Here is a 13,578-nt window from a genome sequence, read left to right on the forward strand (position 1 = left end):
AGCCAAGGGCAAGAGTGCAATTAAGAGTGTAAAGACCTGAACTGACCACCTTTCCACTCGCGATCACTCCTTTCCGCAGTCGCGCCGGGGCGCTGCAGCTCTTGGCCAGTAGAGGCCCCTGTTTTACTTCTAGTCAGAAATATAAAACTATAAAGCATATACTCGTCCCAAGTTAGAGCGCTTTCTCGGAGGAGGAATTATGTTTGTCTTCCGCTAATACTATTGAATAGGGCTTACGTTGTGTTTTATTGTATGAGGTAAAGTATTTTTTTATTTTGAAATGAAAGCTTTATATAACAGAAACATATTAAACGCACTCAGTAAATCACATAGACAATTATTATACTGTAAATCAGAAGAGAGACGAAGTGTAAAGTTAAATGTTTAACTTTAAGGTAGTACTGAGGCGTCTAGGCAAGTCCATAGATCCTAAAGAAAGCTTTTTAAGTGCCATGGAATTGTTCCTTGGTCATATGTATATATTTTTGTGTTTGTAGCTTTGTTTTTCAACCTGTAAAAAAAATATTTCGATAATAGTAAAAAAAAAACATTCTGGTGATCTTTTTAATATATAATTTATTTCAATATTTACATGAGAGATATTTGATATAAAATATATTATTTTCAGTGTAAATAAATTACAGTTGCTTAGCTTCCATAAATGAGAAAGAAATATACATCTTTACAGCAGTATATATCTGTTATAATTATCTTTCAAACAAGCTGTTGATGAATAAAGTTATTTTCCTTGTTCTTTTTAAGTTCATGAATGTAAAACTTGCTGGCACTTCCGAGCCTGAGGGTATAAAAGTCTTGTCCAGAGTGCTTTAAATCCAGAACTCCTGGGGCAGAATTTGACCACAGAAGTCTTCGCTGTACACCTACAAACAGAAGAAAGAGCACAGTTTCATTAGAAATGCAACTCATTCAATTGCATTAATTTCACACACAAATAATCTTCTCGAAATGCATCTGTTTTTGAGAGCTTTACCTGGCATGTATTTAATTTTGTGTCCCATTTTACATGCATTTCCTGTGTTAAAAAATGCATTGACAAGAATTTGGCTAAAAGTCACCAAAAAATCAGAACCTGTAATTCTGAAATCCCTAACCTTGCTGGTTGATTGTTGGAAGAGAGTGTAATCGTACCTGACATGACTGTGTTGTGTCTCCAAAGTGTGATGACTGCAGCAGAGAGTCTGTGCTTGAGTTCAGCATCTCTTCTCGATCAGAGCTGCCCAGCATGGAGCTGAACTCACAGGACCCCAGGCCTGTTTCCTGCACTGGGTGGGCAGCTGTGGAGGTGTACTGGCACTGTCCTGGCATGGGTTCTGGCGCCCAGTGTGCCGGTATGGAGCTGTACTGGTAGCACCCGTGGAAGGCTGGGGCAGTGAGGCACCCTGGGGTGTCCAGCTCCCCTCTCTGGGCCAGCGCCTCCTCGCTGAGCCCCAGCTGCGCCGACAGGTGGGAGATGTAGCGGATGGTGAGGCGCAGGGTCTCGATCTTGGTCAGGGTCTGTCCCGCCGGAGCCACTGAAGGGGGCAGGTAGGTCCTGAGGTTGTGAAGGGCCTTGGTCAGGTCTCTCATTCTCAGTTTCTCTTTCTCGCTGGCGCTCTGCCTCTGCCTGCTGGGGTCCTTTGACCGGGTCTTTCTCAGCGGCTGCACAGAGAACAGCCTCTCCTCGCCAGACAGAGGGGACTTCGAAGCCTGCAGTCCACGCGGGCACACAGAGTGGGCACCCCTGGCAGAGCCACAGGGCTGGAAGGAGGGAGAAAAGCTAAAGTCCATGGAAGAGGCTGGGGAGACAGTCTCTGGAGAGGAGAGACTGTACAATTCGGAATCGGAGCTTGGACAGTTCCACTGGTACTGTGTCCTGTAGTTCATCTGGGCAGAAGAGATGTCCATGTTGCCTCTTGTGCTTCAGTCTGGGGAATGTGACAGTTCTGCTTGCTGCCCTGGCTGCCTGGTCTTTATGTAGTGGCTGGAGGTGTGAAGTGACACCTCTGCAAGCTTTCTCAGGCCATCAAAGTCTCAGAGCCCAGGACAGGGCACAACATGGGCTCCCTGGGAAAACCTGACCCCAGGATGCAAGTGTGACTTTTTACTCCCATGCAAAACTGTAAACATTTTCTCATTCTGTGTTCGCTATTTCCAGCTGCAGACTAATCTATTTTACATCAGTTTCTTCCGAATCCCATCACAAATACACGTGCTACAATTTTAAGAGGTTTATTCAGGTTCTCCTTCGTCCCTTTCATGCACTGATCTCGTCTTCTCACTTTCTTATGGGAGAATCATGTAGCTGTTTCAGTGAGTGAAAAGCAGTTCAGTCATGAGTTTTTTACACAATCGAGTTAGATAAATACGCCATCACAAAATCTGGTCAATTGTATTTGATTTATAAATTTAAGATATTTTGCACATATAAGTGATATACAGTATTTATTATATTGTGTATATTAGAATGTATTTATAACCAGGGTTACTTTAGATAAATTATGATGTTTTGTCTTGAAGAAATGCTGAGAATAGAATTCCTTTTCAAGATGTTTAAGATCCTTTTAATATGTTTCAAGCACTGATGCTTGACACAGTATCTGCTTTACTGCTTTCTGTGGGTTTCTGAATTTAGTCACAAAACACTTTAAAAAGCTGAATTATTTTAACCACCATATTTGTTAACAGTGACTTGCTTTTTTAACCAGAGCTGCTACTTAAGGTTAATGGGCCAGGAAGAAACAGAGGAGTGCTTTGCAACTTGCTTCTCATTTAAAAGGTAATTACTGAGAAAGACGAGCAATTCTAACAAAAAACATTTTTATGAAATAGCCTAGTCAGTCTCCTAATGAATTAATATGAGTATTCCAAGCACAGAATACTGTGATGCATAAAAGTTGAATGATCTCTGTTATCCCAATTACACTTGTGGCGTGAAGTGCAATTATTGTTTCTCACTGATGAGAGCCCAGTGGCGTCAGGGATGTGTTTCTCTAATTATGCTCATTAGAGGTGACAATTCACACGTCTGCTATGAGAAAATCATTCTGCATCTCAGTCCTAAGGCAGGAGCTGCCTTCCAGTAAGTCACCAGTGGAAAACTGACCACCAAGGCAGAGACTTTGACCTATTGACCATCTTGCTGCCAGGAGTTCACCACCTGAGAACGGAACTTAGAGGTTTTCTAGGTGTGATTCTGCCTGATCTGCTGTGCCGTGGGTTTGCTAGTGCAGAGGGCTGCCACACATCACCCAGGTGGGACCGAACTTGAGTGGAGGCCCAGAGCTTCAGAAATGGTTTTGTGACTGGGGCATCAATGACGTTTTTATCTCCAGGATGTTTTATCTTCTGAGTTGGGCGTGACTCCTGTCTCCAGTTTCTGTGTGGTGAGAACTTCGATGGGATGATGAGAGCCAAAGTCTGTGAGTTATACAGAGTTAATAAAGGTATTTTTTGTAAATATCTGTAATATGTCTGTAGATTTTATTTTATTTTTATTTTTTGTTTTGTTTTATGTTAATTTTATTTTTATTTGCTTTGGCAACACTGATTGTACCCATTGGTCATGCTAATAAAGCACCTTGAATTGAAAAATTGAATTGAATTAATAAAGGAATCACACAGCTGGCCCTAGTCACCCCTTTAGGTGTGCTGATTGAACTACGGAGGCGTTAGCCTTTTCACACAGGGACATGGGATGTTGGATGACTTAGTTTATTAAATAAATGAAACCAGCATCAGTCATCGGTCTTTATTTTTTCAACCCACATGAAGCTCTGAGAACGTGCAGTAGTGAAAATATGCAAAAAGTTAGACAATTCAAAAGGACTGCGATTACTTAGTATGCACTTATATCTGCATTGCTGCTTATAAGAATATGAGAATGGTTACAAACTGTCCTGATGAAGTCAGTAATCATAAACCCATGATCCTTTTTATTGATACTTCTCCAAATTCGGAAACATAGATTTCATATCATTCTTTACTTCAGTCCACCCCAGTGCACTTACATATAGGATCTGGAAATGTATTATTTAAGATTAGTGCAGTTTATACCTCATTTCCTTTTTCATCTAAAACTGTTTTGATAATAAAACTGTCAAGAAATGTCATGGTTTCATATCCCTTCATCAATTGTTCTTAAAGTATTAGTTTCGGATAATGTTCTGTGTCTGGTATAGTCCTCTACCTGTCCAGTCAGGCACTGGCACGTTGTGACTGACCCTCTGTTGGAGGAATGGACAAGGGACCATAGTGTTCTGTATGAAGAAAACTGCAGGGACTTGTTGTAGAGCAGGATTATTCATTATCTTTATTCTCAGTATATCTGAAAAAAAAAATCTTATGCTTTCAAATTGAACACAATAGTCTAAATGTGGTGTAACTAATGTAAAGCATAATAATAATAACAACCAGACCCAAGGATGCTGTAAAACCCCCCCAAAAACAGGAGGTAAAAACTACCGCTCTGACGATTCCCTTGGCCAAACCCCTGCTTCTCCCTTTCTGGCTCTGACGCAGTAAGGATCTGGTGCAGATTTTGACGCTGCACATTAACAGTATTGGAGATAAAACTGGCACCTCTCTGCCTGTCCTCCAGCCCCTTCTCTTACTGGAACTTTCAGAGGTGTCTGCAGCAAGAAACGCTAAGATCCCAGACTGCAGTGGTCTCAGAAGAAGACAAACAGAACAGTTCAAGCAGCAGAGTCACAGAGTGACTTTAAAACAAAGTTGACAGAAAAAACACACTAGGTATGAAATGATGTGACTCAAGATGTATTTGTACGGGAAACATTTTCAAGTGGACCCAAAATCACACATTTACAGCACACACGTGTATTTCTGAACGTAGCAATAACAATGTGAAACAAAGGTCACCTTGGGATCGATATGCAAATATTCTGCTGGGGTTTGGAGAAAAGCAAACATGATCATTTCAGCAGTCTAAAGTTGTTTATAACGATAAATGTTGTTATAAGAAATTAGGGCACTATTTTAAAATGTCTTGTGCTCACGATTGTTGTCTTATGACCATCGTTGTTGAGAGTCTCAAAGCGAACTTTATTTGGCTTACAGTGCAAAATAAAATAACTGGTTCTACAGAAGTCTCTGTTCTACATTTCATCCCTGTATACGAGAGATGCACATTCACATAATGTCTTAAATTTGTATCAATTACATCACTATTGGTTTGATTTTTCGTTGCTTAAATAATGAACAGTCAAGCATTCCTCAGCGATTCCCTTAAATGTCCTTTTGGCAATATCTCACAGTGCTGAGTTTACAGATTTTAACACAGAAAAACATTTTTATTCCAGTGAAGCTTTCAATGGGAGCTTTAATCTGCCACTTTGCCCACTGTCAGATATTTTTAAGGTTGTTTTAACAGAAGCTCCATTTTTAATCTGCAAAGAATACCGGATTTTGGTATTAATAATCAAGATTTTGTTGACTCAAGTCCATTTTGGGTTGAAATGTTATCCCACGTTAAAAAAGTCTTTTGACTTCAAGTATTGATTGACTTCTCAATAATTGTATGATCAGTGTATGTTGCAACATGTATGTGTTGCAGTGGAAGCCAGTTTCTTGGTGGTTAAAGGCCGCTCAAAGTGTTGAGATGTCGGGATCAACAGTGTTTTGTCACACATGCTCTCTGCTAAAGATGACATCCAAGTTGATGAAGCCAGTAACGCTACTAACTACTCAACAGCCCCCTCTCGTTTCCACCCTTTCTTATGTTCTTATCCTGCAGGCTTAAACCTGGAATTGATACTGAAACAGCGAATGAATATAAATGCCTTGGCACTATTATTGATGGTAAGTTATAACACCTAAAACATATTATTAATCTTCAGTGACCCCTCTCATCCACTCTTTTTAGAATATACTCTCAACCCTCTTGAAGGAGGTACCACGTCCCCTGTATAAAGACTAAGACTGTATTAATTTTCTTTATAACTAAAAGCATTAAATTGTTGAGTACTGAAAAAAATGTTTTCAGATAGGGATTATTGTTTTTAGACTTTTTTTAAGCTAATTGCCTATTTTTTTATCTTATAGTACTGGAAGAATTCTGATTGAAAAATGATGTTGTTAAATGTTGTTTTGTATTATTGTTGTATACGATATGTTTTTATGATTTTTTAAATGTATTTCCCCTTAGGGGCAATAAAGCTTAATTCAATTCAACTTTTAATGTAAGAACATTTATTTAGGTTCCACTGATGAGCACCAAACAGGAACAATAAAAACTGGAAACAGAATGCCGGCGTATGAAGTAAAACAGGGCAGGGCAAGCTTCACGAGATATTAGTAAGATATTACTATTACAGATTAACATTACAGTGTTCACTTTGAAAAAGAGAAGAAAAGTTTCAAATGAGAGCACTGGATTCCTTTTAGCCCATCTGCCTCATTTAGTAGTTAGTGGCTAATTAATCTAAGGATCTCTTTATCTAAAGAAGTGCCTCCTGTTCCCAATTTCAAAAATGCTCCTTAATTTCTATCCGTGTCCTCTGATTTGTTTTTCACTATTAATTCTGAAAAATATCCTTTCGGTTGACTTTTTTGGTGCCTTGGAGGATTCTGAATACTTGTCCCCTCAGCCCTGGAAAGGCCCAGTTCCTTCAGCTCGTCCGTGAACAACATGCCCAGAAGACCACATAGTATCTTGTTGCATCTGTCTGGACTGATCCCAGAGGATCAGTGAATTTTTTGAGATGTACAGAATTGTGCACAGTCTCCATTTGATGGCTTGCGAGCACATTATCCCTTGATTTAGATACTGCACTCGAATTAGAACATTGTTTTGTGGGCTGTCTGCCTCTCCTCCCGTCTGCCTGTCCCAGCAGTGAACTGTAGCACCAACATTCCTTGGGAAAATGCTAAAGGGATTAATGAGATTCCTTCACACTCCGGCCAGAGTACACAGTACCTCCTACTAGGTGTCCCTGCCTCACACTTCTGTGCTGGATTGTTTGCACAAGTGCCACACGGCTGTCGGGGAGGGACGTGTGGGGCTGGGAATCCGGTGATGAACCACTGTCCAAGCCAAGAAGCAGTTGAACATGCAGCCCACGGCAGCTTTCTTTCTCTATCAAGATTTTCCATTTTATTGCGTAGTGACGAGAGATTTAACCAACCAACACTTAACACTCTCATTCAGAGTAGTAGCTAGTAGTAGTAGTAGTAGTAATACTTTCAGAGCTTTGACAAAAATATTTTGAGGTCTCTTCAGTTGATATTAGCTTTACTTTCTCATGATTCAATCAATAGAAAACTATCAATTTCATATCTTTTAAAATATCATGTACCCAAAGTAATAAAACAACCCCAAAACAACCAAAACAGAAAAATATATTCTATATTATATATTAATATATTAAAGTCTAAACAGTGAGAAGGTTTTAAACCCAAATGTAATTATGTTGTTTCTTTTAATTGGTAATTGCTGCCAGAGACTCTTCTCCCCTAAGCCACAGCTGAAAAAATACCTTGAAGGTAATAATACAAATACAGTTAAGTATATTTTGATATTTTTATTTTGACTGTCACAAAACAAAACCAAAAAAAGAAAATGAAAGATAGTCGGCACCTGTCTCCATTTTCCAACACACAATCCAACACTTAATTAACATATAAAAACAAGAAAATAATATGGCCTTCCATACAACAGGACACACAGATTGATTAGCTTGAAATAATACACAAACACCTGTACTCATCAGCTCAGTCCTTGATGCTACAGTAAACACAGATTCCTGAGGAAGCTGTGTCTGGGAATACTGTACCTGCTCCCTTACAGAGCAGGCTCCTCTCCTGTGGCTCCAGTCACACTAAATGCCCATGTATTTGGGAGTAATCGTTTCTCCACCTCCCCAGAGTTGATCAAATCTAGTTCCATACTGTGTGAAAGGTTCACACTTCATTGTGGATATCAGTTAGAAAGAAACCAGAAAAGGGAATTTCTAAAAACTGCCTTAATGATTAATAAAGCAGAGAATGCATAAACTCATGATTCCAACACCAAATGCTTCTTAGTGGATTTTACAAACTGCTGTATATGTGGATATAGAGAAGTCCTTTATATTCATATTGAGATCTATATCATTTTCAAATTATATTCATTTTCAAATGTTTTCAGTGGTAGTGTTCGACAAAAGCGTTGGGTTTTTACTTCCTCGATAATTTATAGGACGTTCTCTTCACAACATACTCTTTTTTAAGATGACAAAAATAACAAATCAGAATAATGCACTTATAACCAACATGAATCAATGGTACACAATAATAGCCTTTATTATATAGCAGATCATTTTTTGTTAAACGGTAAAAGGTGAAAGACATGGAATACTCCAGTCCATAAGAGAGGGATTTCTGTATGCTTTACAGGTACTTTTCAATTAACAACTTATTAAACCCTATAACAAATGGTGATGTGACTTCTTTTTCAAACAATTTGTTCAATTAAGTATTTAAGGTCAGAGGATGACCTTCCCTTGAAAAGTGGGTTGACCTTGTCATTCACAGAATCGAGACAATAAAATTGGGATCTATTTCTTTTCCTCCACTCAAGTCGACTGTCAATTGAGCATATTGATGATCAGGGGCTTTCCTATCATTATTCCAATTATTATCTTAACATGAGAGGCCCATCCAGCCAATTATTATCTTAACATGAGAGGCCCATCCAGCCATTTCCTGACCAATTTTCCAACACAGGGTCGCAAGGGAGCCTATCCCAGCAAGCAACGGGTGCAAGAAGGGACACAGCCTGGATGGGACGCGAATCCATCGCAGGACACACACAGACACACTCACACCAGGACCATTTTTCCCAGTAGGCCAGTGAACTTACCAATATATCTCTCAGGTGGGAGAAAACTGGAGCACACAGTGAAAACCCGTGCAAACTGGGGGAGGACATGCAAACTCCCCACAGACAGCACCCCAGGTCCAGACTCAAACCCAGGACCCCAGTGCTAGGAGACAGCAAAGCTAACCACTGCGCCACCGTGTTATACACTTATTCCGTGGTTCCAAAGGGTTGTGTAAATCTGAAACAATCTACCCAGCTGTGTTGTTGAAGCTGATACGCTGGCCTCTTTCAAGAAACAGCTGCACGCAATCCCGGGTTCAATTAGCCAAACGAGCTGAATGGACTCCTCTCATCTGTGAGCTCCCCTACGCTCTTCTTGAGAACAGGGTCCACTGCCTGTGTTCTTATCATACAAGACAATTTGGTAACGGTTCCACAAGGACAATGTTTTCAGACTGAGTTTTACACACGTTCAAACTTTTTTAATGAAAAATCCCCTAGACTGTATATTAAAAGGTTTATCACCACAGAAGCTGAAAGGGTTTTTTTTTTGGTGTTTTAGCATGAAACTGGTTCCTAAAGGCAACTGCTGTAAGACTGAAGCAGAGTATGAAAGCTACCCCCAGATTAAGTAATTATTTAGTAAATTCAGAAATGGCTAATCTTTTACAATTTAACTTTGATGTATTTATTTACAGTGAAACATACAATAAATACAGCAGTAGAGACCATATTTTTTTGATTAATTATAGACATTGAAAAGGACATTTATAGACATTTTGTTGAGAGATACTTGCTGGAAATTACATGCATCCCACCTGTAAGCCATTTAAAGGTACAATTTGAAGCAGCTGAGAGTCTCTCCCTTATGCTTATTTCAGCACAGCTATCATCAATGTTAAGCAAAGATTTTCTCCTTAACATAGTTTTAGTTTTATGTACATTTTGTGTAATTTAATGTACATTTGATAGTTTCAGGATTCACAACTGTTGATATCACTTCATTTAAAACTATAAGAAAACCTTCACATTTCTGTGGTGGGGATCAGAGAACAACATCTAAAGAAAAAAGTAGATAAGAAATTAAAAATGGTACTGGTATCTGTTCTCATTGGCATACTATAGGAATGGCAAACTATTTGATGTAAGGGTAACTGCAGCAAATATACTACGTCAAAGACATTTAAAGACAAAAAAATGTAACCAATTTATGCAGAATGTTTGACACAAATTATTGCATCCATTCAAAAACAAACAGAAAATGTGAAATTTGAATGTTAGAAAAAAGCTTATAAGCTTATAAAAAGAACTTATAACTAAAATCAATCTGTTTTTAGGGTCATGGAGCTATGGAAGGACAGGATTTGCTTTATAATGGAGTTTGTAACCCAACGCATTAATGTCTAATGTCAAAATACAAAACTATACTGTTTTCCAGATCAGCACTCTACTAAAGATCCATAGGTAGATCTAATATATATGACCCTTCTCTTACACATAAGAGCGCATGTCATCTAAAAACACTGGAGAATTTGATTTCTCCCTTTGCTTCAGTAATTTGGATTCTGAAAGAAAGGGGTATTCTAATCCAGGTCTTGTCTCGTATTAGAAGGCCTTGCAAAATACCGAAGAATATCATTATACAGTTACAAGAACTGGCCACTAGAGGCCGTAATATGTTTGCCTTGCGAACTGAGCTGGAGTTCAAGGCTACCTCTGATTTCGCTTAATGCTCCTAAAGGACAAGCCTATATTCAAGGGGTTGATGATTATCCAGAAAAACTGGATGCAAATTCCGCATTACATATTGACCAAACCCAGAACCACGCCATGAAACAGCACTGTGGTACACGACTGCTTGTCGTGACTTCATCCAGGTAATGAGAGGAGCAGTTAGAATCACCAATTACAGAAGGATAGACTTATACAAAGTACAGCACTGTGTCGGACACACAAAACTTTAGATTTTGAAACATTCACTTTTCTACCGTATCTTATTTCACGTCTTAAAGTTACTAGACTAAACTTTAATTTTAAACATAAATGGTTCGATTTAAACCCTGGCTCATATCATCTCTGAATATAATGTAACTTTCTCCGTAACAGTTATATATATATACAGTATGACGATTTCCTGGTGTTTTCCATTTCCGCAGTTTTTTTGGTCGTGTTGAAACGCTAAAAAAATGAAATGAACAGACCAGCGGAGAGAGGAAGAGCGATAATACGCCGTCCTCTTTCACATTACTATTTTAGTTGGGTGACCGAGCTGTTTGTTTGTTTTTTTCAGCTGCTCTGGAGAGGAATGAAATGTCATGAAATGAGACGAAAAGCGAAACACAGGGCACCGCGGGCAGTAACGAGTCTCTGAATGTTATGGCAAAATCCTCGCAGGCCGTCCGCCTGCTCTCGCGTGATTTCCTCCTGCCGCCGCGCTCCGCCCCCTCGCTGCTCCTCAGCGCCGCCTTCTGTCCGGCGGGTGCGCTACATGAGGACCTGCTCGCGGGTCTCGGGCAGCTTGAGAGCCAGCAGGCCGCCGGCCACCAGCGCCGAGGAGGCCATGAGGATGGGGATGACCTTGGTGATCCCCACGAACGAGGCGAAGATGGAGCTCCCCAGGATGGCCGCAAACTTGCACAGGGCGTTCAGCACGCCGAAGGCTGTGGCTCTGCAGCACAGGAAGACACAGATACTGAGGACCTGCCCTGGAACTCCTCATATGGGAAAGACACCACATTTCTCAATAATACCTTATAACATATTGAATTATTCACAAGCATCGGGGATGACTGTTTTTTTTTTAAATCAAATATCTTGACCAGTGAGGTCCCTGCAGTGAAGCTCTTGTTAGCTAATCTAGCTTTCTGCACGTTGGGCGGGCACAAAATAGTTTTGCAAGTTGTGGTGATAAGGATTTTTTACTACTCTGTGAACCCCTGAATGGGATAAGCTCCAGCAGAGGCTCTGGTCGGTCAGGGTGAATATTCAGACTCACCTTTTATTAGTAGGGTACAGCTCCACTGTGATGACCTCAATGCCATTCCAGGCTGCCACACTGGTGCCACAGAAGAGGCACTGCCAGCCAATGATGGCAGACTCACTGCTGCCGAAGAACAGAAGGAAGGTGCAGACGGAGGAGATGAGCATGGAGCCCCCTGCAGGGAGAGAGGGACTGAGTCACTGGGGGGTCACTTCTCAGCTGATGCAGTCATGGACCCCCCATCGGGATGTTTTTCTTTCTCGGCGTGGTACTGCCACTGACCTTTCCCTATGTCATGAGTTTGGAACGCGCAAGTGCCTGTCGGCCCAGGTGGCCGATATAGCCCCGATTCCAGAGTGATGTCCCTGAGACACACGCTGGGGCAGCTTTCATCGATCAGCAGCAGACGGGCATGCTCCTGGCAGGCCACAGGGGCTGCTCTGTGCAGCAGGCGGAGGAGAGCCAGCCCGCACATTACATTGAGGGTTCCCCCCAGATGGGGAGATCCAATTACTACTGCGGCGTGTGACTCAAGCACCGCGAGAGGCCGATCTGCACGGCCCAAACGAGCATCGGCCTCACCGTATCAGAGGAGGGTGTGCCGAAATGTGTCTCTAAGTCCTGAACACTCTGTGAGAGCGCTGGGAATCGGCAGTGTAAGGTCATACATCATGAACTTGTTAAACTGCAAATACAAGCCTTTCTGTTGAATTTAATTCTTCTTTGGTGTGTACTGGACCTGGCATCTGCAGACTGATTCCCTGCTTGTGTGTTTACAAGATTCAATCACTCTATTCCTTTTACCCCGTTTCAAAAACGATGACTTTTTTGTTATCATGATTTGCATCTGAAAAGCAGCACCAATGTGAATTCTTTGTATTGTCTGGGACAGCGATTCCCAAACCAGTGCTCCTGGGAATCCTCACTCCTCCTGGCTTTTGTTCCAGCCAGGCTTGATTAAATCCTTAACTGAACTAGCAAATTACTCAACAGAGGCTTCAGAGGCTTTCTTTCTATGCAGAAGCTGTGGATCTTTAGTTACTTCTAAAACACAATAGTTAAAAGACAACAAACACATTTAAGAATGAAGAACAGTGAAAGAGGTAACATTAATCCTGTTATATGGTGTGGGACATGTTCAGAGCTCAGCTGGAGTGAATACTAGCAGGTATATGGTATGGGATATACAGTGCCTTGCGAAAGTATTCGGCCCCCTTGAACTTTTCAACCTTTTGCCACATTTCAGGCTTCAAACATAAAGATATAAATTTTTTATTTTATGTGAAGAATCACCAACAAGTGGGACACAGTTGTGAAGTGGAACGAAATCTATTGGATTTTTGAAACTTTTTTAACTAATAAAAAAATGAAAAGTGGGGCGTGCAAAATTATTCGGCCCCCTTGCGTTAATACTTTGTAGAGCCACCTTTTGCTGCGATTACAGCTGCAAGTCGCTTGGGGTATGTCTCTATCAGTTTTGCACATCGAGAGACTGAAATTCTTGCCCATTCTTCCTTGCAAAACAGCTCGAGCTCAGTGAGGTTGGATGGAGAGCGTTTGTGAACAGCAGTTTTCAGCTCTTTCCACAGATTCTCGATTGGATTCAGGTCTGGACTTTGACTTGGCCATTCAAACACCTGGATACGTTTATTTGTGAACCATTCCTTTGTAGATTTTGCTGTATGTTTGGGATCATTGTCTTGTTGGAAGATAAATCTCCGTCCCAGTTTCAGGTCTTTTGCAGACTCCAACAGGTTTTCATCCAGAATGGTCCTGTATTTGG

General features: G+C 40.7%; 1 protein-coding gene across 4 annotated transcripts in view; it reads right to left on the reverse strand.

The window, feature by feature from the left end:
• Positions 1-7,520: 7,520 nt before the first annotated feature.
• The window catches only part of LOC102685718 (synaptic vesicle glycoprotein 2B-like), a 56,503-nt gene continuing 50,445 nt past the window's right edge, over positions 7,521-13,578 (reverse strand). For all 4 annotated transcript variants that reach the window (XM_015343473.2, XM_015343474.2, XM_015343475.2 and 1 more), the window contains 2 exons: positions 11,811-11,970; positions 7,521-11,483 (listed from right to left, as the gene is read on the reverse strand). In XM_015343473.2, coding sequence (XP_015198959.1) covers positions 11,300-11,483; positions 11,811-11,970 — 344 coding nt within the window. In that variant the 3' untranslated portion in view covers positions 7,521-11,299. The remainder of the gene's footprint in view (positions 11,484-11,810; positions 11,971-13,578) is intronic.

The sequence above is a fragment of the Lepisosteus oculatus genome, chromosome 5 (genome assembly GCF_040954835.1).
Source record: "Lepisosteus oculatus isolate fLepOcu1 chromosome 5, fLepOcu1.hap2, whole genome shotgun sequence".
Taxonomy (NCBI): domain Eukaryota; kingdom Metazoa; phylum Chordata; class Actinopteri; order Semionotiformes; family Lepisosteidae; genus Lepisosteus; species Lepisosteus oculatus.